Source organism: Malania oleifera, chromosome 12 (genome assembly GCF_029873635.1).
Source record: "Malania oleifera isolate guangnan ecotype guangnan chromosome 12, ASM2987363v1, whole genome shotgun sequence".
NCBI classification, from domain to species: domain Eukaryota; kingdom Viridiplantae; phylum Streptophyta; class Magnoliopsida; order Santalales; family Ximeniaceae; genus Malania; species Malania oleifera.
In genome coordinates, this window is record NC_080428.1 from 85,210,155 (window position 1) to 85,237,482 (window position 27,328).

The 27,328-nt window shown below is 37.2% G+C and overlaps 2 protein-coding genes across 3 annotated transcripts; one reads left to right on the forward strand and one right to left on the reverse strand.

Moving 5' to 3' along the window:
* On the forward strand, positions 1 to 24,770 carry LOC131144798 (ubiquitin carboxyl-terminal hydrolase 15). Of its 2 annotated transcripts, none has more exons than XM_058093666.1 (14): positions 1 to 195; positions 13,442 to 13,792; positions 16,125 to 16,572; positions 16,708 to 17,167; positions 17,271 to 17,428; positions 17,541 to 17,629; positions 18,228 to 18,313; positions 18,436 to 18,598; positions 18,774 to 18,897; positions 19,020 to 19,177; positions 19,289 to 19,373; positions 20,650 to 20,862; positions 23,546 to 23,607; positions 24,023 to 24,770. In XM_058093666.1, exons 2-14 carry the CDS (start codon positions 13,506 to 13,508, stop codon positions 24,720 to 24,722), a joined length of 3,033 nt encoding a protein of 1,010 aa, XP_057949649.1. In that variant the 5' UTR covers positions 1 to 195; positions 13,442 to 13,505; the 3' UTR covers positions 24,723 to 24,770. The 2 variants fall into 2 exon arrangements, with proteins under 2 accessions (XP_057949649.1, XP_057949648.1); XM_058093665.1 differs by having other exon boundaries at positions 30 to 328.
* On the reverse strand, positions 23,681 to 27,328 carry LOC131144799 (uncharacterized). The gene is made up of 2 exons (XM_058093667.1): positions 26,866 to 27,328; positions 23,681 to 26,260 (listed from the first exon to the last, which is right to left on the reverse strand). Exons 1-2 carry the CDS (start codon positions 27,126 to 27,128, stop codon positions 25,807 to 25,809), a joined length of 717 nt encoding a protein of 238 aa, XP_057949650.1. The 5' UTR covers positions 27,129 to 27,328; the 3' UTR covers positions 23,681 to 25,806.

Below are 27,328 nucleotides of genomic sequence, written 5' to 3' on the forward strand. Positions count from 1 at the left end.
AATCCTGCTAAGTGAAGAGTGATGCCTATGCAAGCGAGCGAGAGAGAGAGAGGTAGAGGTGTACTGTTCGGAGAGTTCTGTGTCTTGACAAAATGAGGAATCAAGGAATCTCTGGTTGATGGAAGCAACAGAACAGAAAGAAAGAGGGTGAAACTCCATATTGGGTTTTCTTCAGATTTGAGTTTTTTGAAATAGGTAAGTTCACCTCATTAATATCTCTTCATCTCTCATTTCATCGATTTTTGTTTTTATTTGAATCTCTCCTTGTGAATGCTTGATTTCATGCGTGTACTGTTCGTGCATCTGAAATCTGCAGAAAGAGAGCTTGGTAAGCGACTGAACGTTCTTTTTCAGAATGAAGTTGTTTTGTCTACTTTATTTTCTGACGTTTTCGAGTGAGAAAAATGCTGGGTTTGGGGATTGCTAGGTTGGGGATTTAGTGAAAATCTATGTTAAATTTGTGAAAGAAGGAACTTTTCTGAGATGGGTTTTCCTTAAATTTTCTTTTTCAATGATGGGTTTGTTGAACTGAGAGAATTTATTAGTTTTCTCATTTCTTTTCCCATGGAATCAGTACCATCATAACTCATAAGTACTTTCTTCATGATTCCGTCTGTTGAAATGTGGATGGTAAGATTGTTGATTCCGTCAGCGTATCTACCTAGAACATTTATCAAGGGCTTTGTTTACAACTGACGAAATGATAAAAAATCAAGCTAGATATGCATATGGAATTATAATTTACAGTGGGCAGTTTGTGCTTTAAGACCAGTTACATATATGAACTTCATAACGGTGAGAGTAAAACACATTTTATTGCTTACTTATTTAATTTTTCTGAATGTACAAAATATAATGCCATAGTTCTCTTGAAATTGTCGGCAATTGTCTGAAATTGTCAGCGTATTAATGAAGAATACTGTTATTCCTGTCTAGTCAAGGGAAGAAGATATATCTAGCTTCTGCAAGCTAGTTTTTTTCTATCAAGCATGCATATAAATTTAGGAATTTGCAATGTGTGATTTTTTTTTTTTATGGGTATTCATGATAGGGAAAACAATTGGAATCCTTGAGCACTGTGAGTTATTATATTTATATATGCATTATTTGTCAATATCCAAGTACATTGGTCATTGGATTTGTACCAATACACTAGCTCACACACACACACACACACACACACACGCACACGCACACACACATAATGCTTTCTACTAGTTACTTTTTTTTCTCTCTCTCTTTCTCTCTGTATAGTGTATATAGGTATAGGTTTTTTTTTTTTTCAAGATTTATCTTCGTTAATTTCAGCAGGATGGGTGTGCATGGTAGCACTTAAATTGGGCGCCAGCATATGCTGCTCTGCCCTCCTCCTAATATATTTATTATAGTAATTTTAATATTTTTATACTCTTTATATATATATAAAATATAGTTTTATATTTCTGTGGAAGTTGTTATGAACACCTGCCATTGAGCCAAAAATAAGTATTTTGAGTATGAATGCTTTTGTTTAATAGAATCAAATATTTTATTTTAGGGTGGGAGTGTAGTGAAGGTTTTGATGGATGTTGGTGGTGGGTTTGGAGGGAGGTTGTCTTTCCCCATATTTCCTTGTTGATGCCCCTACATTTAGTCAAAGAGAACTACATGAATATCATCAAATGAGTCAACCTCAAGATAAATCGAAAATGCATTTGTTGGGTTGTTAGTTCAATTCTTAATAAAGAAGGTAAGAGAATAAAATCTCAACCACAATGAACGGTCTCCAAATTCTTAATGACATGTTTTTACATGACTTGACCGAAAAAAAGCATTTCAAAAACATGTGGGATGAAGGAAGTCATAAGCTACAGCTCATAATGTGCTTGGAAAGTTCTAGGTTGGGATTTTTTTAATTGCATCAATTTCTTTTAAGAGCCAACCATAGATAATTAGTGTAGGGCTTTTAGAGTTTTTTGAGTTTTAAAATACTTTCCTAGAGAGTATTTGTAGGTCCTAGGGAAAATCATATGGATGTAAGACATTATATGAAGAGTATGCCCTAGGAATTAAGACATTATATGAAGAGTATGCCCTAGGAATTAAGTGATTAGTGAATGGATAATGAAGTCCTCTTACGAGTCCACAAATGAAACTTTTTAGCATTTTATGTTTAGGGTTTCAAATACATTTTAATGACAAGTGTCATGGTTAGCTGATCTCCATGATTGGGAAGTTGAAGCTCTTTCATGCCGTATTTAGGATATCGTTTGCCTGTTGTTGCATGTTAGTTCATATGTAATAGGAATGTGGGACTTGAGCAATGAATCTAAGAAGTTGGGGCTTGGTAATGTGATAGGGGTGAGCATTAGATTGGTATGAGTAATTCTGTTAATTAACTAAATTAATTGAAAAATTTTGGTTAAAAAAAATGCTGACGGAACCGAACCAAAATTCACTGTCAACAAATTCCAAGACCAACCAAACCAAATTTTGGTTAAATCAGTTAACTGATTTTAATTGAATTAAATATATAAAAAATAAATGTAAACAAAGGCATGCTTTGTATGGTTTCAAACTATTTGATTTTTAAAGTCATTTCTATTCCATAGAGTTTAATTGATGCAAATTGTAAGAACTCTAAGATCACAACTTTTTCCAAAACATCATGTAAAAATATTATAAACATAAAATTTTGCAAAGAGAAGAAGAGAATTTGTGATTCGGCAGTGAACCTTGTTCAGCCCTCCGGTGACTTGGTGAAAGAAGGGGCTAGGGTTTTGGGAGCACAAAGTCTTCCAAGGCTCCAAGCTGTGAGAGAAGCTGTTGAAGGAAAGGGAAGAAGCCAAAAATGGGCGACACCATGAGTCCATGACCCTAATTAAAGTCAAGATCTGCCGATTGCTGAGTTTGTAGGCTGGTACTGGTAGCGCCGCAAGGTTCAAGAGCAGGGGGAGTTAGGGAATGCTAGATTGGGGATTGGCCGATATGGGAGGGCCGAGCTGCCAAGGGATGAGGGCGAGGGTGAGTGCTAGGTGATTGTGGAACAGTCAAATTTGAAGACTTGAAAAGACATAACTACACGAGACGAGAGAGAAGAGTAGAAATCAAGCCTTAGGATTAGAAAGAACTAGATGTTTAGAAGTCGGAAGACTCAGAACTGATTTTGGAAAGTAAGATTTTAATATTACATATAATATGTATAAAATTAGTAACTGTTAATATGTACTATTTGGTTAATTTGGTTAACCAAAAATATTAAACCTCAAAACAAAAACATAAACCAAAAATCAACGAAAATAAAAATCAAACAGAACCGATCAAAGTTTCTTGATTAACTTGGTTAATTTGGTTTTGGACGAATTATGCTCATCCCTAATTTTTGGGAAACAATTATGGAGATTTCCACCACAATCTAATTCCTTTAGGCATCAGGTAATGTAGAGTATGGATTCTATGGAATGCATAGGAATGGGTGGGATTCTAGGGGGAGCAGCAAGGTTGCTCATGTGAGGCCTTGGAAGTTTGTTTCCCAAGGAGCTTGCCTTTTCTGTCCTCTTATTCATTTTTGGGAGGATATTTGAGTTGTTGTCTTCATTGGAGTTATTGTGTTGCGCTTGTTTGGACTTATTCTGTTCATAATGCACCGAATTTAGATAACAAAAATTTTGTTAATGCAAGAAATAAGAAAAAAATATAGGAAAAAAGGACAGACCATCCTCCTTCGTAGAAAAAACAAAAGTAAAAAAGAAACAAAGTATTTACATCAATGCTGCCTTCCCCCTTTGGATATCGGACTGCGAAATACCATTTAAAACAGAATAAGCCCAAAATGCAGCCAAAAGCAAAGCTTTCTTCCAAATTAAATGCGTTGGAGTCTTTTGATATATTGAATATCTTGACATTCTTCCAAGCCAGGGAGTCGCAATATAGCAAAAGCAACAAAACCAAAACCATCTTTTTTCCCTTTTCCTTCTGAAGTCTCAAATCATACCGATATGAAATCATAACTAGTTTTTGGAGCCATCCAATCCTCACCACTACAGGAAAACAAATTATTCTACAACGCCCTTATCACCTCACGATGTAAGAATAAATGACAACTAGTCTCACTTTCACTTTCCTTGCCACAAATCAAACAAACGTTAGGACTAAGAGGGCCTCCCATTTTGAAGCAAGTCCTTTGTATTAATCCTATTGAGAGACAAATTCCATATGAAAGCTCGAAATTTAAAAGGAACAACGGCCATCCACACTGCTTTATCCAGATGAAAAGGACTAGGAATAATAGGTCAGACAAACAAAAAAAGACTTTGAAGAGAAAGAACCTTAGGAGTTTCCAATCCAAATCCTACTATCCCCCTAGTTTTGTAAATGAAAGAATTCAAAACATTCACTAGGCAAGTAAGCTTCTCTCTCTCTCTCTCTCTCTCTCATTGAGATTCCTAAAGAAATGGAAGTCCCAAGACACAAGATCCCTTTCAGGGGAATAAAATTTAGAAATAGATGCATCATGGACGTATGAAAGTCTATACAATTGAGGCACAAGGTATTCCAACGAAGTCTCATCCACCCAAATATTTCTTTGAGAACGAATCCTATTCCCATCACCAATAGAAAAACGAGTGAGAGGGTAGCCAGAAACCTGAGAGGCAATCTCCAAGGGCACACATGAGAATTAATACCTCTTCCCTTAGTATTTCATTCATTCCTATGAGTACCATACTTACTCTTTATTACTTTGTTTCGCAAGCAACCATACTTTAAAAGGGGAATATCCATAATCATTTGCCTCTTAAAGAAATGTTTTTACAAACCAAACTATAGTTGCCCAAGCCTCTGTTAGATTTTGGTTTCCTAACCACTTCCTAAATAACAAGTTGATCCTTCTTATCCTCCTCAATACCATACCATAAAAAATTTCTCATAAGCTTCTCTAGACTTCCAACTACTTTCATAGGAATTTTAAAAAGAGGGGTAGTTAATAGGAGTGTTAGAGAGACAAGCATTGAGGAGAGTAAATTCTACCACTCAAGGAAACATAAGCCTTCTTACCCTCTCAAGCATCAGATGCCAAAAAGCGGTGGACAACGGATTACCCCCAAAAGGAAGGTTGCAATGCAAAATGGGCCAACACAACAAATCACAACTTGTAAGAGATCTAAAATCCTCCAACCCTCAATTGCTCAAATTAATGCCAACCCAACCACTTTTAACCAAATTAATTTTTAGTCTCGGAATCTTCTAAAAAAATTCTAGCAGTAAGTGCCTTGCAAAATTTCTCTATACTATTCCCAAAAAGAAAAATAATATTGATGTAACCTAAAAGAGACCTTGACATTAAACTTAACATTAACTCATGTAAGACCAAAAAACGAAAAAAGGTCAAGTATTAATGGAAAGGAGTAACATCCGTTAATTAAAGCAAGGAGTTAGCACACCAATATTTACTCTCTAGTGAAATCAATAAGTTGGTGTCTTGAATGCTTATAAAAAGGACCTCGTAAGGAAGGTAAAACATCTCAACTCATTCATACTCACTTCTTTACTGTTGCGATCGTATAATCATTCCAAATTCCTTGCTTTAGACATTGAAGTTATCCTTCGGAGTGAACCCCAGGTCCTTCAAACCTTTTTATTTTTATTTTTTATTTTTTTTCTTTCTTGGCAAGTGATCGAAGTCGTGATTGTTCCAAATTCTCATAGACAAATTTTGGCAGCAACAGTTGGTGCCATCTGTGGGGAACTTGGAAGGATTTCTTTCTAAAACTTAATTATGGTTGCATCATGCTATTTCGAGTTTGAACTTGTTATTGGGGATCAATTGGTTCACTCTACACCACTAGACAATTCATCGCAAATTGTGCCTTTAGACCAATTTCTAGCCTTCCAAAGGAGGGTGGAAGGCATGTTTAGTATAATCTTACTAGAGAAAAAAGACCCTGTAAAACATGGCCCAAGGGTTGTTCAAGCAAAAACGATACCTAGGGTAAGGGGTACCACATGAAGCCACCTTGAAAATTTCATATCCGACAAAGAAAGTAGAAGGAGCCAAAAGTGTGGGCATTAATAAGCAACGGTCCCAAGAATTGAAGAAAAAAATCAAGAAAATTGGTCAATTGGAAAAGTTGGTAAAAGAAGTTCGCAGCCAATCCTCAATAGAGGAAACTTCAGCTATATCTATTGATCCCCTTTTTACCAAGAAAATAATGGAGATCCCTTTGCTCAGTAAATTCAAGATGGTCAATATAGAAGGATATGATGGGTCATCAGATCCCTAGACCACCTCAACACCTTCAAAATGTTGATGTAATTGTAAGGTGCATTTAATGCAATAGCATTTGCTGCAACCCTGAAGGGGAATGTTAGGGCATGGTACTGGACATTGAAGTTTGGTTCGGTTGGGTCTTTCCCTGAGATGGAGGAGCAGTTTGTGGGGCATTTTGTCAGGAGCCAAAATATGGCGAGGACTTTGGTCCACCTGATGAGCCTTGTTCAAGGAGAGGAAGGGACGTTGATGTCAAATATTTTGTGAATGGCCAAATGAATTGGCCTTGAGTTCTGTATATTATATATAGACTTTATAAGAATGCTATACATGGAAAGTAAATAAGGTCTAGCATGATTCTAGCCCTATACAAGTAAACTATAATCTGTGAAGCCCTATACATGTAAACTAAATATATGCTAACTGTACAAAATAATGAATTGAAATATAAGAAATAAATGAGGGCTGAAGTAAGGAAAGAAATCTTTTGCTTTGCTGTTTTCTATTCCGTTGACAATCCCCCTCAAATTGATGCGGGTTGATCTACAAGCATCAATTTGCTACTTAGGAAGCAACGTCGATGATGACTAAAAGCCATGGCGAAGATATCCGCAATTTGTAATTCAATGGAAATGTGTGAAAGAGTGATAACATGAGTTTCAAATGCTTCATGGATAGAGTGACAATTGACTTCAATATGCTTCGTGCGCTCATTGCCCGGTATCCAGATTCCGTCGATGACTTAGAAACTCTGTCTTGCTTCTTACTCTTCCAAGAGATCAATGCATCACTTAAGAACACACACCAACCAGTGATGGAGCAACGCGTATCAGCACAACCAGCCCAATCAGCATCGCTATAAGCAGCAAGGCGAGTAGAATTGCCTACAGGGAAGAATAAACCACGGCCAAAAGTGCCCTCAACATAGCGTATGATCCTACAGACAACAGCCAAATGAAGATGACGAGGAGTTTGAAGAAACTGGCTGACTTGCTGTACAGCAAAAGAAATGTCTGGTCTAGTAATGGTGAGATAGACAAGACTACCTACCAACTTTCGGTATAAACTGGGATTAGCAAGTAAGTTTCCCTCCTCTTTGCGAAGCTTGACATTTAATTCCATGAGAGTATCAACAGAAGTTCCCTTTTGAGGGCTAGCTGTGGCCACCAAGTCACTAGCATACTTATGTTGATTGAGTGAAATACCTGAGGGACTATGATTCAAGACCAAGAAAATATGTGAGACCCGAGATCTTTCATATGAAAGGACTCTGAGAAATGAGTCTTAAGCTGAGCAAGTAAAGTAGGATCGAAACCAATAATCACAATATCATCAACATAAACCAAAAGAATAACAATACCCATGTCTGATTTCCGAAGAAACAATGAGGTGTCATACTTGCTCTGCTTGAGTGAGAATTGTAATAAAGTGGTGCGGAATTTATCAAACCAAGCCCTCGGAGCTTGTTTAAGACCATAAAGAGAATGACGAAGCTTACACACATGTGAAGTTGGAGAGGGAAACAAGCCCGGGGGTGGCTTCATATAAATACACTCTTTAAGATTCTTGTGAAGAAAAGCATTCTTGACATCCATCTAATGTAGTGGTCACTCATTGGAAGCAACAATAGCCATAATCGTACGAACAGTAGTTATCTTAGCGACAGGAGCAAAAGTATCTTCATAATTGACACCATATTCTTGATTATTCCCAAGTGCAACAAGGCGAGCTTCATAACAATCCAGACTTCCATCAGATCGGACCTTGACTGAGTAAACCCATTCACAACCTAGAGGAACAATGGTGGGAGGACCAGGCTCAATGTCCTAGGTGTGATTGACCTCTAGAGCCACAATTTCTTCTTGTATAGCTTGTCACCAACAATCATGCTTGGTAGCGTGTGAGTAGGAAGTGGGAATATCTAAATTGAACAATGCAGCAGTAAAAGCTGAAATAGAATTACCAAAACTTGAAGAGGGAAACCCATACTTGTTCGGGGGTACAGATACTCGAGAAGAGCAACGTACCAATGGCTTTGGAGGTGCTGCAACTGACTGAATCTGGAGCATGGTAGGATCAAATATCGGATGAGCTACCGGAAGAGACTGTGGGCGGGGGGCCGCGTATGCACAATGCCTGGTTTAAAACGAGAACTGATTGGATGAAGATCCGAGAACTGCTCCTCAAAGGAGGGGAGAATCACAGTAGGAGAGGAGGGTACATAGGACACAGGAAAGAAATGTTGTTTTTCAAAGAAAATAACATTCCTAGAAATGCGTGTACGATGTAATGTAGGATCATAGCAAACAAATCCCTTTTGACTCACATTGTATCCCAAGAATGCACATCGAACAAATTGAGAAGATAATTAATGTCGCTCATGAGGAGGTAAATGAACAAAACATACTTAACCAAAGGTACGGAGGTTATCGTAACTAGGTTGCTTAGCACATAAATGGAAATAGGGAGACTCCATGAGTAGGACTTGAGAAGGTAAACGATTAATCAAGTAGCAGTTTTCAGAGCCTCAACCTAGAACAAGGATGGAATAGAGGATTCTAGTAAGAGAGTACGGACCACATCTAGGAGATGACTAATTTTCCGTGTAGCTACTCTATTCTGTTGGGGAATAGCAGGAAATGAATGTTGATGAATAATGCCTTTAGAAGCCAAAAATGCTTGAAACTCAGTAGACACATATTCACCACCAGAATCTGTGTGTAATCTCTTAATAGAAACAGAAAATTGATTGACAACATACGCTAAAAAGTCAGTGAAAGTATGAAAAACCTCAGATTTAGAGCGAAGAAAGTAGATCCAAGTAAATATGCTATGATCATCAATGAAAGTCACATAGTCTTTTAATTTTTCATGTGAGCTAATCGGGGAAGGTCCCCAAACATCACTGTGGATAAGCTCAAAACACTGAGAAGCTCTACTAGCATGCAAAGGGAAGGGAAGAGTTTTGCTTTTACCAAGTTTGCAAGAGGCACACTCAAGAGATAAAGAAGAGCGTTCTTTATTACCAAGTAAACCAGAGTTCAATACATGAGATAAGATCTGAGTATTGGGATGGCCTAAACGACGATGCCACACCATACTAAAATCTGAAACATTATTACAAGCAAAAGACTTAAAATAAGAAACTGGAGAACGTGCTGGAATAGGCAAATGTAGTGGAACAAGCACCCCACTATAGGTCCCTTTGCGATCGGCTCCCCCGTTACCTAGTCCTGCACAACACAACCATTACCATAAAAATTAACAGCACAATTGTTATCAACTAATTGACTAACAGAAATAAGATTCATGGAAAGTTGAGGAGCAAGAAACACATTAGTGAATTTAGAAGAGGCACTTCGACAACAGCTATGGGCAAAGAACTGCCATTGGCAGTTTGAATAGAAGATTGACCAGCGTAGGGCCGAACATGACACAAGGTAGTGGGATTATTCGTTATGTGATTAGAGGCACCCGAGTCCACATACCAGAGATTAGTAGAATTGTTACCTTGGAGCCCCATTGCTAGTAATGCCGAAATTAGCATCTATTGCACCATTTTTGGTGTGCAGTAATTCGCTGGAGGAGGTGCAGGAATAGAGAAGTCACTTGAACTTAGGGGCCACAAAAATCACTCTGGGGGGTACACTAATTGAAGTCTGGAATGCTTGGGCCTGACGATTCTGCGGGCGAATATGACATTCTTTGATAATGTGACCCTTCTTCTTGCAATAAGAGCAAAATTTCTTGGACCAATTAGCAGCGATATGACCAAATTCTTTGCTGCAAAAACACTGAGTAGCATAAGCCATAGGGACTGACCCGGAACTACCATGTGATTGTGTCAAAGTAACTTGAGTACTATGCCGTTGTTCTTCACGAAGTAACTCACCAAAACAAACATCCAGAGAAGGAACAGGAGAGTGATTTAGCAGAGACGAGCGAACAAATTCATGCTCGGGGCGGAGTTTCATAAGATACCGATCACGATGACTAGTCTCGTGAAGACGTTGAATAATGGGGAGAGAAGCCACATGAACATCCACAGTAATTAGATCTGAATATTCATTCCAAAGAGTTAGAAACCCTGAATAATAATCTTGGATGGAACGATTGTCGTGTTGAAACATGGCAATCGCATGCTCTAACTGAAAACGACGGGCACTGTTATTTTGATGATATATTGTTTTTAAATAAGTCCACATGGTTTGAGTGGTGCGATAAGGTCACAAGTTGGGGACAATATGTGGCTCAATTGAGCCAAGAAGCCAAGACATAATCCGAGCATCAAGCACGACCCATGAAGGACAAGCTGCGAACTCCTTGGATTTATTAGGATTGGGTGCACTATTCGTGCCATCAATATGAGCCCAAAGATCTTTTCCCTTCAGGAAAAGTCCAAACTGAAAAGCCCACGTAGAATAATTGTTTTCTGTAAACTTGGCACACAGAGGTGCGGAGACCATAAGTAATGGAGAAAATCGAGAAGCCCCAAAAAAAAGACTGTGCCGAAAGAAACAGACCACCAGAAAATCTAGAAGCCCAAAATAAACAACACAGGTACAAAGAAAAACCAAGAACATCCTCCCTGCACTAAAAAATTAAATCTTGAACCGAAAAACTGCACTAAAAATTGAATCTTGAACCAAAAACCTGCTGTGCCGAGAAGATAAGTGCCAGAAACAGCAACAGTAAGCTGTTGCCTGCTTGCCGAGAGTCACAAACAGCAACAGAAACCGGAGAAATAAGTGGCAAACCAGAAACCTGCTGTGTCTGCTTGCTGAAAGTCACAAGCCTGCTTGCTGAGAGTCACAAACAGCAACAAAAACTGGAGAAATAAGTGGCAAACCAAAAACCTGCTGTGCCTGCTTGCCAAAAGTCACAAACAGCAACAGAAAACTGTTACCTGCTTGCCGAGAATCACAAGGACATAAACTGGAGGAATAAATGGCAACCCAGAAACCTGCTGTGCCGACATCCACGCAGCCACAGAAGTACCGAAAGAACAGAGAAAAAATTCAGAAGAGAAAACAAAACCACAACAGCCACGAAACTGAGAAGACAAAAAAAATCGAAGAAAAAAAAAAAAAACCTAGCTGTCAGCTGGCTCTGATATGATACCATGTCAAATATTTTGTGAATGGCTGAATGAATTGGCCTTGAGTTCTGTATATTATATATAGACTTTACAAGAATGCTATACATGGAAAATAAATAAGGTCTAGTATGATTCTAGCCCTATACAAGTAAACTATAATCTGTCAAGCCCTATGCATGTAAACTAAATATATGCTAACTGTACAAAATAATGAATTGAAATATAAGGAAATAAATGAGGGCTGGAGTAGGAAAAAAATCTTTTGCTTTGCTGTTTGTTGTTCCGTTGACAGTTGAAAGAGTTCACATGCCATTTTATCAATGCAACTTTGGAGGTCAGAAACTTGGACCACGGAGTAACAGTGGCTGCCTCGACAATAGCTCTGCAACCTTGTAATTTCCTGAATTCCATAGGGAAGAAACCCTTGAGTCCTTGATCGACATGGGAGAACTAATGGCACAGGCCCATATATATAACAACCTAGAGAAGGTTATCACCACGAAAAGAAGCAAATCATATTTGAAGAGAAAACATGCAAGAGACGCTGATGAAATCATCATGGGAGGAGTAAGAAAACAGACCTCTAATAAAGATTGCCCTTCCAAGTATGGAGAATAAGAGAAGAAAAGAGGTACTATTTATAGGAGAAAAAAGGTGACATGGACCAAGAAGCTTCGTGAGATGTGAATCATGCTAAGGAAGTCTGCCCAGGAAATGGGCATTTCTTGGCAAAAAATTTGTCCATCTAATGAGCACCACTCATGAGGCCCAAAAATGCTCATTTGATGACTTAATTCGAATCTCGTGATACTAAAAGGCTTATAGTAAATGCAATATACTCTTGAGCCAAACAAGTAACTTTAAGACTCAAAAGTAAGGGGGCAACTTATATAATCTAAAAGAGACCTTGACATTAAACTCTAACATTTTCTTATGTAAGACCAAAAAATGGAAAGACATTAAGGGATCAATGGAAAGGGGGTAACGTCTGTTAATTATAGCAAGGGGTTAGTATACCAATCTTTACTCCCTAGTAACATATCCATAGCCAAAATGTAACCTTTGTGATCCATTAGTAGGGAAATCAATAAGAAGGTATCCAAAATGCCTATAAGAAGGACCCCTAAGGAAGGTAAGATATCTCAACTCATTCATACTCATTCCTTTACTATTACGATCATAGTCTTTTCAAATTCCCTTAGGCATTAGAAGATCCCTCATAGTACTACTCGGGTCCTCCTAGCCGTTTTAATTTCATTCTTGGTAGGTGATCAAAGTTGTGATTGATCCAAATTCTCTTGGACAAATTTTGGCAGCAACAAGTATCATCAGCAAATTGTAGTTGAGACACCTCCCCCTTATCCCTACCTACCACCAAACACCTAATCGCACCATATTCCTAAGCTTGCAACACCGAGCCTTTTCAAACCATTCACAACCAACATGAACAAGAAAGGAGATTACGGATCCTCTTGGCTTAAGTTCTTAATCCTCTGGATATCTCAAACCACTCCCTAGGCTTTCCACTGATAATCACAGACAAATTGGCCAAACTAAGGCAACCTTTGATCCCTTTATGCCATAATAACCCAAAGCCTTCTTAACCATCATCTAGTGACTGTGTTCTAGGTTGTTCCTTCTTGTCTTGGCTTTTTCATCATCAGTAGCATGTTTCTTCTTTAAGCTAAAATGTGGCACCATCATGGTTCTGATTAATAGATTCATTACCATAGTTTGTGTTCCACAGAACTAAAGAACTAGAGGAAATGCAAGGTCAAAGAAACCAGGTCTTTTTGTCTGCTAATTGCAGTTTTAGCTTAATTCTGATTTCCTTTTGAAGTTGGGTGAAGAAATTATGCAACATCAGTGGAATTTTTTATATTCTGTAGTAAGTTGCTGCTGGTAGAATTTAAATTTTTGCACTGAAGCTTTTCACTATACCAAAAACATTATTCAGTATTGAAATATATTTTGGTGGCTGTCTTTACTTTTAACTCTTTTCTATGAAATAAAAAGTGAAAATCTGACAAGATTGAGTTTGCTGAATTTGATTAATGTTGCTGATTTTTTTTTTTTCAATTTTGTGTACTTTGAAGCTTTTGTAGATTAACTTCGGTTGCATTCTAAGAGGAAATTGGACATGAGTATGTTGGTGGGGACATGCTGGAGCCAAGGAAAGCTGATATACCTGCCTTGTTTTTGTTCTTGGTTGTACTTCCTGTTGTTGCTTATGTCTTACTCGGAAAATGGAGTGAGACTGCAAAGAAGAAAGAGAGAATAAGTTTGCTTGCTCAGCTAGCTGCTGAAGAAGCTTGTAAAGCTGAAGTAATGGCTGCTGTTGGTGTCATCCCTAATGTGTCTTCTTCAAAAAATGTAACCCATGAGTGTGCCCTGTGCTTTCGTCCAGCCACCACCCGCTGCTCCAGATGCAAGTCTGCAAGATATTGGTATGAGCTGTTGCTTGCTCTGTTTATTTGCTTGTTCCTGCCCCCTTTACCTTAAAGTTACTATGTTGTATGGTAAATATGCTGTTTCACTGAAGTCCTATCTCAGGAGAAAGAAATGGTCTGGAATGGAGTTTAGCTGCATCTCTTATCTACAGGGAGAAAAAGTGTTGGGGTGAGGGACAATAGATAATTTATTTTTAAAATTTTTCTATTAAAGATCCTTACTCGGAACGTTCTGCATTTATGTAAATTAGCTTTGTTAGGCTATAGAGAATCATCTTGAGAGTTTCCTCAGATCTAGCTCTGTTGCAGGAAACTAAACTTGGGTCTGTCGATACATTATATTGTGTCTTAAGGATTGAGAGAGGCTACCTTCTTGGGGTGCTTGTGCTTCTGGGATCAACTTGTGTTATTGGATACTAGGTGTGCTTGTAGAGTTATAGGTTCCGTGGGTTGCTTATTCATTTTGTCCTGCTGCAATTTCATAAGGAATGACCATTCTTGGTTTATGGGCTTTCTTGGTATGGTTTCAGATCTCTATATTGGGAAGAGCTTTCTTTGTGTTTGGTTTTTGTGCTCCTAATTAGGGTCTTGTTGGTAACTTTAGTGTCATTAGATATTCTGTGGATGAGTAGGGAAGCTCAGAGGTACTTTTACCATGAAGTCTTTTGACAATTTTATTACAGTGTGGATCGTCAGATTTTAACAATCCAATGGAACCTAGATTGCTAGGAGGTGTATGGACCTTGACATTTGTAAGGAGATTTGGGATTATGTAAAGCTCTTAGATTCCATTAACCTGATTTGCATGTATGATCTTTCTGTGGAGTACTTTCAACTGTGACAGGAGGACCTAATTTAATGAATACTTTGCTAAGATGAAGTGCATTCAGGAGGAACTAAATATTGTGCAACCTGTAACTGCACTGTGAGATGCCAAAACATAGGGAACAGATGTCAATTCTTTGTTTCTTTCAGGTTTGAGTTTTAGCTAGCCCAGTCACAGATTCTCGATGATCTAGAGTTTCTATTATTTGTGGATGTTTATTCTTGTGTGCTTCCTGTCGTTCCTGGTGCTCATTCTTCAACTTCTCCTACTTCTGGCACTCTAAATTCTAGCACATGGAGATTTGCCTTTGCTCCTCAGGATTTTTCTGAGCTTGACAGTAATAGAGGTGTGGATGTTTCGAAGGGGTTCTGTTTTTGCAATTGGTTGGTGGTGCTGTTTTCTTTTTTCTTGTATGTTTTAAGGATGATTTCTAATGCTCCTTTTAATTATTCTTCTTCTTAATAAATTCTTCTTTTTCTATATAAAATATATGGTTTCCCAGGGTGTTTTGGGAAACCGTAGCAGTAGAGATAGACCTGGTTGAATTACTCCACACAAGTGTACTCATTGTAGACATGTGGTCACACAGACACAGTTGACCAATGTTGGGATCTCCATGTGAAGTGCTCTTTTGCTAATGCTACAACCATGGTTCTACCCCTTATTTTCCTTTAAAATTTTGAAAATTAGAAATATACTTTTGTTGTTCTATGTCTATCAAAGTAAATCAGTATGATACTTTGCTCCCCTTGCCCGAAGGACAAAGTTCTATTGCTTCCACTCTCCTGCATGTGTTAAGAGGAATGATCTAAATGTTCTATATTGAATTATCTAACCTAATATTCTCCAGTATGCTATTATCTAACTTAATATTCTCCAGTACGCTTCTTTTGTAATGAGCTACCAGTCTTGTGGTTGAGGTCTTTAGTGGTAGAAAGTGGTTCTCTTGAGTATTGCTTGTTCTGGTTTGTTCTTATGAGAGCTTCTTGTCCTCTTTTTGATTGTAGTTTTCTTCTCTCTTACTAAATTCCTCTTGTTATAAAAAATAAAAGGCCGAGGATTTTTGGACCTAAAATATTTAGTTGTGGAATCCGATGCAGCGGGTCTTCATCTCCTAATAGCTGATCGGATTGAACTCCACCCCTGTAATGCACATTAATTCAAGACTGCAGAGGATTATCAGGCAATGGAATTGGCTCTGTGAATGCATGTGTGGAGCTTTTTGGCTCCAGAAATGGAATTGGCTGTTGGATTGGACATTACTGAAATTGAAAACTGCATTCGTTATGCGTGGAATTTTTTGCCGCAAATCATTTTTCAGATTTGTTTTCGCTGGTTAAGTGCTTTTGGTTATTGATATTAATGCTGTTTCAAATTAGTAGAAAGAAAGAAGTCCTTGGACATGTGTTCCGTGCTTCCGCATGCATATAAATTATGAACCAGGCGCACAACTTTACTTGGCCTTCTCTCAGTTTTGATTTTAAACTGATGATTTGTGTGCAGTTCTGGGAAATGTCAAATAATTCACTGGAGGCAAGGTCACAAAGAAGAATGCCAGCAACTGGAAACTTCCAGCTCCAGCTCATCTCCTAAGCCAGCCTCAGTTGAGGAATCCATTCATGAGAGAGTGTTAATTCCTGAAGACATGAACTCTCAGTTCTTTGGGAGCAATACCAAGCATCCTGCAAAGGATAAAGCTGCTTTAGAGAACAGATTTTGCCCTTCAATAACTGGTGCCCCTGCATCTTCTTCTGCCATAATGGATATTCCCCAAGTCTCCATGTCACAAAGAAGAATTGCAGACAGATGGGTTTCTCGCAAGTCAAATAGAGAGATGTTAAGGAAAGAAGACACTTTATTTAATTTTTCTGAAGAAATTCCAAGGAATGGCTTTCCTAGTTCAACCTCATCTAATGTTATTCCATCCAAGGAGTCTTATATGAGACATAAGGTTCTAATCCTTTAATATTGTTATTCAATGATATCTTGTAGGTTCTTGTTAAACAAGATAACTAATAGATCCATTTGATTGTTGTGCAATTTGTTCCATTTCTGATGGTCATACTCTCTTATTTGCTGGTTGCAGTTAAGAAATAATGACTCTATAGAATCAGGAGAGATTTCTAAGAAGCATAATGTCAGTGGTCCTATGGCATTGAATCAAGGGCACAATGGTTCTAGAAGTTCAATGCTTGGAAGTGAAGAGTCACACAGTCAACATGGAAGTGTATCTGAAATTATAAGCAATTCTGGAATCTCAAGCTCCTTACATTCAGGAAAAACTTGGAAAAATTCTTGTGAAGTGGAAATGGACTTCTTTTTGAATGAAGGAAATTCACTTGCAGAGGGAATCACATCAAATGTTGAAGCAGGGGATTTGAACCGTTCCTCTGAAATGGCCTCGACCAAACGAAGTGTTAAATCTAGAGGTGCATTGCATCCCCCTGGAACAAAAATATCTAAATCAGCTAGAACATTGATGAAAACATCAAGTGAACAGTCATGCTCCGAGATGGAGAGAAAAAGTCAAATGGCAGATGAGTCAAGTGGGTTTAACTGTTTGTTTGTTGTTGTTGTTGTGCATATATATATATATATATCTTATTATGATGTGCTGTTTGTTTTTCTCTGCTTCTTTCTATGATGTAGAAATCATTACAATGAGGGATTCCACCACCATTCCTGCACAGGGAAGCAATGGAGTCACTGGCATGGGGATTATAAAGATGATGGGCTTAAGAAAGTCCTCCAAACTTTCGAGGCAGAATGCCTCAGAAGTTGGCTGGGATAGCCGTGAGAAAATAAAGGTTAGTTTTCCACTACCAAGCATCCCAATTTGGGTTGAAGTATGCCCTATACTTGACTGTATTGCAGGAGTTCTGTCTTTACTTTTATTGATGTTCTGTTGCTATGTCTCAGATGCTATTTCCTTATGAAGAATTTGTTCAGTTTTTCCTCTCTGAAGTCTCTGATTTGTCTCCTAGAGGACTTTTAAATTGTGGGAACAGGTATCACCATAACATCTTTTTCTTTGCTTACTTTGGTTGCAAACTAGGGTGGTGTCCAATTGATAAGATGGACTTTTGAGAGGCATTTGACGGGTAATATTACACAATGTTACATCCTATGCACAAAGCTCCCATGTCATATTGGGGATTCAGGAAGGCATGATATATACAGCCTTACCTCCACATTTGGAGACCATGATTTGAACATGACCTTCAGGTTTGGATGTGATACACTAACACTCTGGTCAAGGCTTTCCCTACATCATCAGCTTTAGACTATTTGTAAAAATGTAAATTAATCATACTGAAAATTGAAATGCAATTAATATGCAGTTGATCATTTATAAACTTAAACAAGAGCTTTGCTCTTCTGTACGGTTACAAGCAGTGGACAGGTGAGGCAATCATAGAAACGTTTGTTTTCTTTTTTGAAAAAGTGATATCCGCATACATTCACATAGGAAGGACAAAGGAAGACTACATTTAAAAACCTGATTGTGTCGAATTGAATCTTTTTGGTGCGAAACTGAAAATATATAGGTGGCTGAAATATTTCCTAGTATCTGCTACATTTTTTCTTCCTTTTTTTGGTTTGCAGTTGCTATGCGAATGCTGTGCTGCAGTGTTTAACCTGTACAAAGCCTCTGGCCATCTATTTGCTTCAGAGATCACATTCGAGATCCTGTACTCATGTCTTCTTCATATGTGCCTTTATTTATTGATAAGCATGGATGCTTTTATTTTCTTTTTGAGTGCAATCATAACATTTTTTTATTTTATTATTATTTTTTTTCGGTCTGCTTTAGGCTGTGTGAAAAATTGGTGCCTCATGTGTGAACTGGAGCAGCATGTGATGATGTTGATAGAAAATGGAGGGCCCATCTCTCCAAGCCGAATCCTCTCACACATGCGAAATATTAATTGCCAGATTGGTGATGGCAGTCAGGAAGATGCTCATGAATTTCTAAGGTTTGTCACATGTGCAGCATATGTTTTCTGACAGTTTTGATGGTTGTTCTGACTTTCTCTTAATTTCTATATGCTAGGCCAGTAGGCCTCAAGGGGGAAAAAAAAGACTTAATGTTTTATAAAGAAGGAAAAATAAGCTTCTTATCAGCTTTTCAAGTTCATACGTGCTTTTCAGGTTTCTTGTAACATCAATGCAATCTATATGTTTGGAGGGACTGGGTGGCGAGCACAAAGTTGATCCCAGATTGCAAGAGACCACCTTTATACAACACACTTTTGGTGGGCGTCTTAGATCAAAGGTGGATATCACTTTCTTTTTGGCACTTTGCAGACCTGTAACTTGAATAAAGTTGCTCCATCTGTCTTTCTTTCTCACCTGTAGTTATTAATACTAAATCATTCTCAAATTCGACTGCAACAGGTCAAGTGTCTGAGATGTCATCATGAGTCAGAAAGATATGAAAATATAATGGATCTTACATTGGAGATACTTGGTTGGGTGGAGTCATTGGAAGATGCCCTCACTCAGTTTACCACTTCTGAAGATTTGGATGGAGAAAACATGTATAGATGTGGAAGGTTTGATGAACATAGTTTAGTATGTTGTGATTCTGTAAATGTCAAGCATCTTACGAGCTTTATGGTTTAATCCATGAACTTACTGGGTATTCATATACTTTTGTTTATAAGGTGTGCTTCATATGTCCGAGCCCGGAAGCAGTTGAGTATACATGAGGCTCCAAACATCCTGACAGTTGTCTTGAAGAGATTTCAGGTACACTATTTCTGTTGGTAACAAATGTGAGTTTGTTTTATAAATTGTGTTGTGGTCCCTGGAGTAATTAGGACATTGAGCTTTTGCCTCAAAGTTTGAAATTTTAGTGGAGTTATGTGGAATTGGATTCGAGTGATCATCACTTTTTCTTAGCTGTATGAAAGATCCATCCAATTTATTGTTGAAAGGCACAAACCAGGCAACAAAATCACGGATAAGCCGCACAACAAATCAATGATGCTTCAATAAATAAATTTATAACTGTATATATAAAGGGGAGCCCGGTGCACAAAGCTCCCGCATATGTGGGGTCCAGGGAAGGGGCAGACCACAATAGCACCATATATATAAAGAAATTATTAATATATGTCTTTTATTGTAAATTTAATAGATTATTAATATAATTATATTTATGCGCAAAATAGAGTGTGAAATATGTTCACCTCCCTTGAGGTCTGCCAATAACATGCAGCCCTACTGTCATGTTTAAAAAATGACAGTAACCCCCTTCACATTTAGATATAATGACGCTCATACATCCTTCACTATTTGACCATTTCCTATAAAAACTATTTAGTTGATATGTTAGTTTTTTTTTTTTTTGGGGAACAAACATCTGTGTTTGAAATAATTTAGAGAAATGGACACTCCTACATCTTTCCACAGGTATGCATCTTCTTCTTCATAGGTGCATTTTGTAACCTGGGTGGCTGGGCCAGCTTTGCATGATCAATGTCTGCATTCTGATTAAAATTCATCCAAAATGTTAAGAGCCTTTTTTCCTGCATTAGGGCTTCTTCCACTTTGCCTTTAGGGGGTCAAATTTGTCATTAAGACAAATATATCATATTGTCTCAGAGGATCACCTAATAGAGGGCATCTAAGTGTCACCTTTTAAACATCAGAGGAGGTTTGTATTTTTCTAGCACACCTTTTTTTTTTTGGGGGGGGGGGGGGGTGTGTGTTGCTCTTAAATATAACATGTCATTTGTTGTGCTTAAAGTGTGTTGCGGAATCATTTATGGATGAATTTGGGACTTGGGAAGTGCCGGTGTCTGACAATCAGGCCGTGTCTGGGATGGACATGATATCTTTATAGAAGTGCTTGTGCTAGATGGTTTAAATCCTTGGTCTGACATCCTTTTGATTTTGACCCACCTGCAATGGCTTTAAGATTGAACCTTTCCCATGGACTCTTTATATTTATTTCCAATACTTTGCTCATATATATATCAATTTATTTTTTTCATTTGTCAACTGTGGGTTTCTTGATCAGGAGGGTAGATATGGCAAGATAAATAAATGCATAACTTTCCCTGACATGCTGGACATGGTCCCATTTATGACTGGCACGGATGATATTCCTCCACTGTACATCCTTTATGGTGTTGTTGTGCATTTGGATACTCTGAATGCATCATTTTCTGGGCATTATGTGGCATATGTGAAGGATTTGCAAAGCAATTGGTTCAGGATAGATGACGCAGAGGTAAATTTGAATCTCTGAATATTTGTGAAACTTGTTTCTATTTGGTTTTAAATATATTGAAGATTGCCGTTAATTAATGCTGTGATCATTTCTATAAAGAAACATATTATGAAAATGTGTTTGTTTATGTTGCTAATTTTCTTGGAGGATATGGAATATGCTTTTTGGCGTTAGGGGAGAAAGCTGGTTTTGTATTTCTTTGGTGGTATATATATCCTTTGCAGGCTATGGTAGAAGGAAGGATTGGGCAACTTTATGGAAGTGTGGTTTTTTTTTTGCAGTATTATGGTGTTTATGGATGGAAAACGTATTACTTGAATATTTTTGTGAAAAAATTAAACCAGATGCTAAGTACTTGGCCTCACTGTTGTGCGTCAGTTATGGATTTTTAGAGAGGCAAGTTTCCAGGAGTTTCAAAGAGAGTGGAGGAACGCGCTGACTGATAATCTCTTTTCTCTTGGGTATTTTTATTTGTTTAGTTTTGGAGTGTCTCAATTTATCTCGGGAGATATCTCATTTCTCCCTCTTGTAAATTCTTTAACTATTAATGATGTCTTCTTTTGTTAGGAAAAAAAAAATCTGTTTTTATTGTCCATTTTTGTTGTTTTCAAAAAAGAATTAAAGACTCAATTTTATAGTTTTTAGTTGTTTTGACAACCAAGTAATAGAATACTTTAATATTGCTCATATACATAATCTTTAATTAAAATTATAACAACATGATCATGTGAATTTAAAATATAATTGAAATAAAATGTTCATAAAATTTCTAAAAAATTGAAAAAGGATAATAAAAGTCATTTAAAAATAATTGTATTTTTTTTCCAATAATATACAACCATATTGTTCTTGTATCACAAAAAAGTCAATTTTGAAATATTATAATTAAGTAAATAATTGCAATATTTTCTATTTTCATAATAAATTTAAATTTTTTATTTTTATAATAATTTTAAAATATTTATTTTTATCTATTTTATTATTTTAATAATTTTTTAATTGTTATTTGATTCAAGGACAAAAAATGAGCATTTCTTCAATCAATTTTTTAATTTATTTAATTTTAAAAATATTAACCAAATAGTTAGTTGGTTTTCAGTTTTTAGTTTTTCTTTCTTGTTTTCATTTTCATAATTTTTTATGGTGATACCAAACGGCCTCTAAACTTCTTGCCAGACAAGCCTCACATGAACATCCTTTGCTCTATTATGTCCCTCAAACCTCTCCATGGAACAGTTATTCAGCTTAAATTCCTTCAGGTTCCCAACAGCTAATTCTCAAATTCAGAGCATTGCATGGGCCTCAGGCTGCTAGATTTATGCTGGCCAAAGTGGTAATGTGGTATGCTTCAGGTTACATTATAAACAAGCATTGACAGGAGGGATAGGAGTATAGGCACTTAGACCCAGACTCTGAGCCATGCCCATCATGTGCTGGTGGCAAACATCAACTTTCCTTGGACAAGTTGGTATACTTGTGGCCGCATTTTTTTTTTTCATTTGTTTAAAATTTTTAGTCACAAATGCGTAGCTTGTGCTCAGAAGATAAAGAGGACACTAGAAATATTTTTATTTTCATGTGTGTGCAACATAAGATGGAGATGATATAGCTGACGTAGTGTACTCATTATAAGATATGGATTTATTGCTTTTACTTACGTATTATATTCTTAAAATCTGAGACTTTTTTTTTTAATAAAAGTCTTGATAACTAAACTAGGAATTACTTAAGTGGCGCTTAGCTGGTTTTTGTTCATATAAGTTGCAAGGTGTAGCCAAAGGATCTGAGTCACATCTATACACGTGCACACAGACGCTTTTATGTTAAGCTTGTCAAATTTTTTTAACAAATGATTTGCTACAAAAGGATTACTTTTATTTAGTATGCACTGTGCATGTGGGCGCGCACACATATAACTGAAATTTTTCATTATGTTCTTGTGTCTGTCCCACATATTTTTGATTCTTCATTTTTATTTTTTTACTAGCATTGCTGTGCTGCTGCTATCAGGAAATTGCATGGACAGCTGTGTAATATAGAAATACTAAAAATAGATAATCAAACCTAAATCTGATTTATTTGGTATTGAAGTAACGAAGTCCAAGTGTCTAACTTTGTTGAAACTCTTTTGACAGTCTAAGCTTTAATTAAACTTAGCTTAGCTTATGTCATTTAATCTTCTTAGTCTATTCTGAACACTGGAGACTGCCAACCACTTGCCCCAGCGTCCAGTTAAGGTAAGCAAAAGTTGTACTCCTATTGCCTCAAGTTCTGATAGTGTGTGTGTGTGTGTGTCGTAAGTTCTGTAATCATTAGAGTCTGCATGTTATCCATTATCAGGATGATAACACAGTTTGAGTAAATTGCGGGTCGATGTTTTTGTTAATGCCAAATTTGCTGCAAGTTCGTGTGTGTGTGTCGCAAGTTCTGAAATCATTAGAATCTGCATGTTATTCAATTATCAGGATGATAATGCATAGTTTGAGTAAATTGCTGGTGGATTTTTTTGTTTATGCCAATTTTTTATTCACTTGTTAATTCATCTCTCTCTCTCTGTCTCTCTCTCTCCTGTATGGAGGGTTTTTAAAAACCTCCAAGATTAACTTGTATTTGGCATCTATGATCCAGTTTTGTTGAATTGGAATTTTAAGCCTTCAAGGTTTCCTGTGTGCTTCGTTGACAGATCCAGCCAGTACCAATGAGCCAGGTGATGTCAGAAGGAGCATACATTTTGTTCTACACAAGGTAAAACATTTTCTTGTGGTAAATCTGAACCACAATTTCGGTTAATGTAGCTTTATTTTCTCAACCAAACCACTGAAAAATAAAAATGCTGTTATTCATTTCTAGTGATTAGCAATCCCACTTTTATGGTATGTGGGATACTGCATGTGGAATTGCAAGAGATGCCATTTATAAATGCAATCCTTTGCATCTTTTCTTTGATATATCACTTATTTTTCTATCAAAAAAATAAAATAAAAAATGAAAGGTTACTCTGTTGATGCTTTCTGTCCTTTTTGGGTACGTAGATGGTTGTAGCTTTGGACATTAACAGCTGTTTCTGTGACCTTTTCAATATTTCAGTGGCTTCCATTGCTTTCACCACATCAATAATATTCCTATTCTTGTCAGTAATAAAAATTTGAGTCATGTTTAGGTCTTGCCCTCGTCCTCCTCCGAGAGCTTTCAGCAGGAAGCCTACCTGGGAACAAGCTCCAGCATCTGCGACGCCCTGGAACTCCAAATCTCAGAAGGCTACGAGACCTGGACAAAGCAAAACCAGCAGTCACTCCGTTGGCTTGGCACCATCACACGCTCCCAGACATGGAACTGCTGCAGGCTTTACCCACCATTTGTCTGACCGCGGTTTTAGGAGCACGGACAGAAGTGTTCTGCCCGTGATGGAAGGCCGTGCAGATCAAATGAGCATGGAATTTTCAGATGCTACATCTAGCGATTGGTCCCTTTTTACAAGTTCAGACGATGCATCCTTCACAACTGAGAGCACTAGAGACTCTTTCAGTACTGTAGATTATGCTGATACCGGCAACCTCAATCCAATTTCTTCAATTTTCAACTCATTTTATGCCCCAGAGTACTCTGCTCACGGCTCTGTTTCGTGTAGAATGTTTTCTAACAGTAAGCCACTGACGAGGTTTGTTTCAGAGGAGAGGGGCTATGCTTTGGATTCATTCTTGTCATCCCAACAGCAGCAAAGATTTTGTAAACCAGGGCATTTAAAACAGGTCGGTTCTTCGACCGAATTCCCTTCACAAAGTAATTGCAGCATGTTTGTAAAATATGGGAGTAATCCAAAGGATGATATTGTCCAAACTTCCTGCAATTGTGAACTCTAATGTGAATGGAACTCCCAACTCATTCAATAGATAATTCATCCCGGTGCAGTGTGTGCTTCAAGTTGTTGATTTTTCTTTTTCTCCTCCCCTCCTATGGCATGTGGATCATGTGTCAAGCCCTATGGATATGGTGACTGAATATACCTATTCTCCATTAAAAAAAAAAAAAAAAAATCAATGTGAGAATCTGTAGAAGGAAAAACAATTGGGAACTTGCTGCCCCATCTTCCTCCTCCCCAAACAACCCAATAATAATAATAATAATAGGAATGTGGGAAAAATTAGCTATTAAGAAAATGCGAAAGAAATCAAAATGAAAGCTAAAGCAATTTCTGTTTGTAAGTTATGTTGGTTTGAATCAAAGATTTTTACTTGGAAAAAGGAAAATAAGAAAGAAATTTATTTTTTATTATATTTTCTCTATTAGATATTATTTAAAATCAAGAATTGTTCTAACATGTTTAAAAATTAAGAAAAAATAAATATTAAAGATGTATAAAATTAAAATTTTGTTAATTGATTGGGCATATCTTTTATTATTATTATTTTTATTTTTCTTAATAACCAAACATGAAAAAATAGAATTCTTATTATTTTCTTTTCCTTTTCGCAATATTTTTCAAGTTTCAAAAGAACCCTTATGGCTTGTTTAGATCAAGGATATTGCTTGGGAAAAGGAAAGGAAGAAAAATAAAATAAAAATTTATTTTTTATTATATTTTTCTTTTACATTACATTCTATTAAAAATAAAAAGTTTATTTTATATGATTAAAAGTTTTAAAAAATTAAATATTAATGATGTGTAAATTAAAATTTTGTTTATAAATTTAATATATTTTCATATGTTTTCTTATTTTACTCAATAACCAAACATGAAAATGTAAATTTTTTAATATTTTTTTTAACCTAATATTTTTCAGTCAATAAAAAAAAGGTTTTTTAATAAGAATATATTGATGCTATCTGCAAAATAAATGTTGCTTTGCTGAATTGATTATTACAGCAACTGTTCCTGTGTACAAGCACTTATTCTAATTAAGCAAGAAATTAAAATCTGCAGACTTCCCGCCACCGAAAAATCTTTCAAAATTTTTCTTTGGGCGCTGCGGAACCATCTTTCAGTTCAAACGTCATCCAAATTTCATTCACCCTGTTCTCAATCTGAAACGGAGAATTGTACTGGGCGACGGCGTAAGCCGACGACTTGGGGTCGGCGGCACGGCTTTTGTTGATCGCATCGGACCAAGCGGAGCCGGCGAGGGCGGCTTGCAGGGCGGCGGCTTCCTGTCCGATTCCTTGGTCCGATGCGAATCCGTCGAACTGTCTCACGGCGGCGTAAGTTGAGTTCCAGCGTTGGACATGGAGGCCTTTCGCCGACGGAGGGTTCGCCTGGTTCACTTTGGGAACGTAAAAGCTGACGTCGAAGGACGATTCGCACAAGGGTCCGTCACCGGTGGCGAGCAGCTGGGTCATCACCGGAGCTGTCATTTCCACCTTTTGTTTGTCATCGTTGTTGCCTTGAATGTAATTGAACAACCTGCGGCGAGACGATGATCGGAGGCATCATCAATGAAACCAATTACAGTTTAAATTGAGCCCATAGCATAAAGTAGCAATCAATTTGGGGAATGGATATTTGGGTATGCAGTGAAAATGTTGGAAGTTGCGTGTGGAACATGCATTTTCAGGTTATGGATTTTTTTCCCCCAAATTTAGATAAATTTTAATATTTATTTTTATTATATTATTAACATTTTCTTAAAAAAAAAAACTAATATGTCCGACTAAAACTAATATTTATTTACCATAATAATTAATTTAATATTGACGTTAAGAAAAAAGTTATTACACAAAAAATATTTTCGATGAAGCCTTGGCTTCTCTCATCGCATTAGTTTCTTTCCTAAAATGAATTCTATTTTAGGCAAATAATCAATTATCCTTTCGATTAAAGTCTAAGATAGCTCCAATTATAACTAAATTTAATTAAATATTTTTATTTCCTTTTGTACCGTTTCTTCGAAAAAATGTTTTAAAATTGAATGAAATTACTGCACATATGATATTAAAAAATTAATATAGATGTACTAATAATAATAATAGTAGTAGTAGTAGAAAAAGAAATAAGGATAGAAATCTTACTGCCGGAAGCCAGTCCTGGTGGCTCCAACTAGAGAAATATTTTGGATGGTAGTAGTCGACATCCACACCGAGGGGTTATAGCGGCGAATTTCGAAGCCATTGCCGGCGTGAACGAGGTCGTAGGCTGGGCACTCGATTCGGCTGCATGTTGGTGGTACTATGCTGATGGAGTTTCTTGCCGCTGCTTCCGACAGCCGGAGACTACCCCAGTTGGGATTTGAGTTCAGGAGTACTACTCCCACCAGAAGCCATAACTTGAACATCTCACTCCTCGGCGTCTTGCCGATTAACCGCTGAATATATATATATATTTTTTGAGTTTCCGGCTAGCGCTTTACGGTGTAAACGAAGTTTGGATGGATTAGCGTTCGTCTCTTGTCCACATATTTATAAGGGGAGGATGATGCTGTGTAAACGTCTTTACACGCTGTCCACACATTTTTAGCTAGGGTCGTGTATGGAT

Coding starts and splice junctions, on each gene's coding strand:
- LOC131144798 (XM_058093666.1), top strand. CDS start 13,506: ATGCTGGAGCCAAGGAAAGCTGATATACCTGCCTTGTTTTTGTTCTTG. Junction 17,630..18,227: donor CTTTTAAATTGTGGGAACAG/GTATCACCATAA, acceptor TTTGGTTTGCAG/TTGCTATGCGAATGCTGTGC. Junction 19,178..19,288: donor AACATGTATAGATGTGGAAG/GTTTGATGAACA, acceptor TTTGTTTATAAG/GTGTGCTTCATATGTCCGAG.
- LOC131144799 (XM_058093667.1), bottom strand. CDS start 27,128: ATGTTCAAGTTATGGCTTCTGGTGGGAGTAGTACTCCTGAACTCAAAT. Junction 26,261..26,865: donor ACCAGGACTGGCTTCCGGCA/GTAAGATTTCTA, acceptor GTCTCGCCGCAG/GTTGTTCAATTACATTCAAG.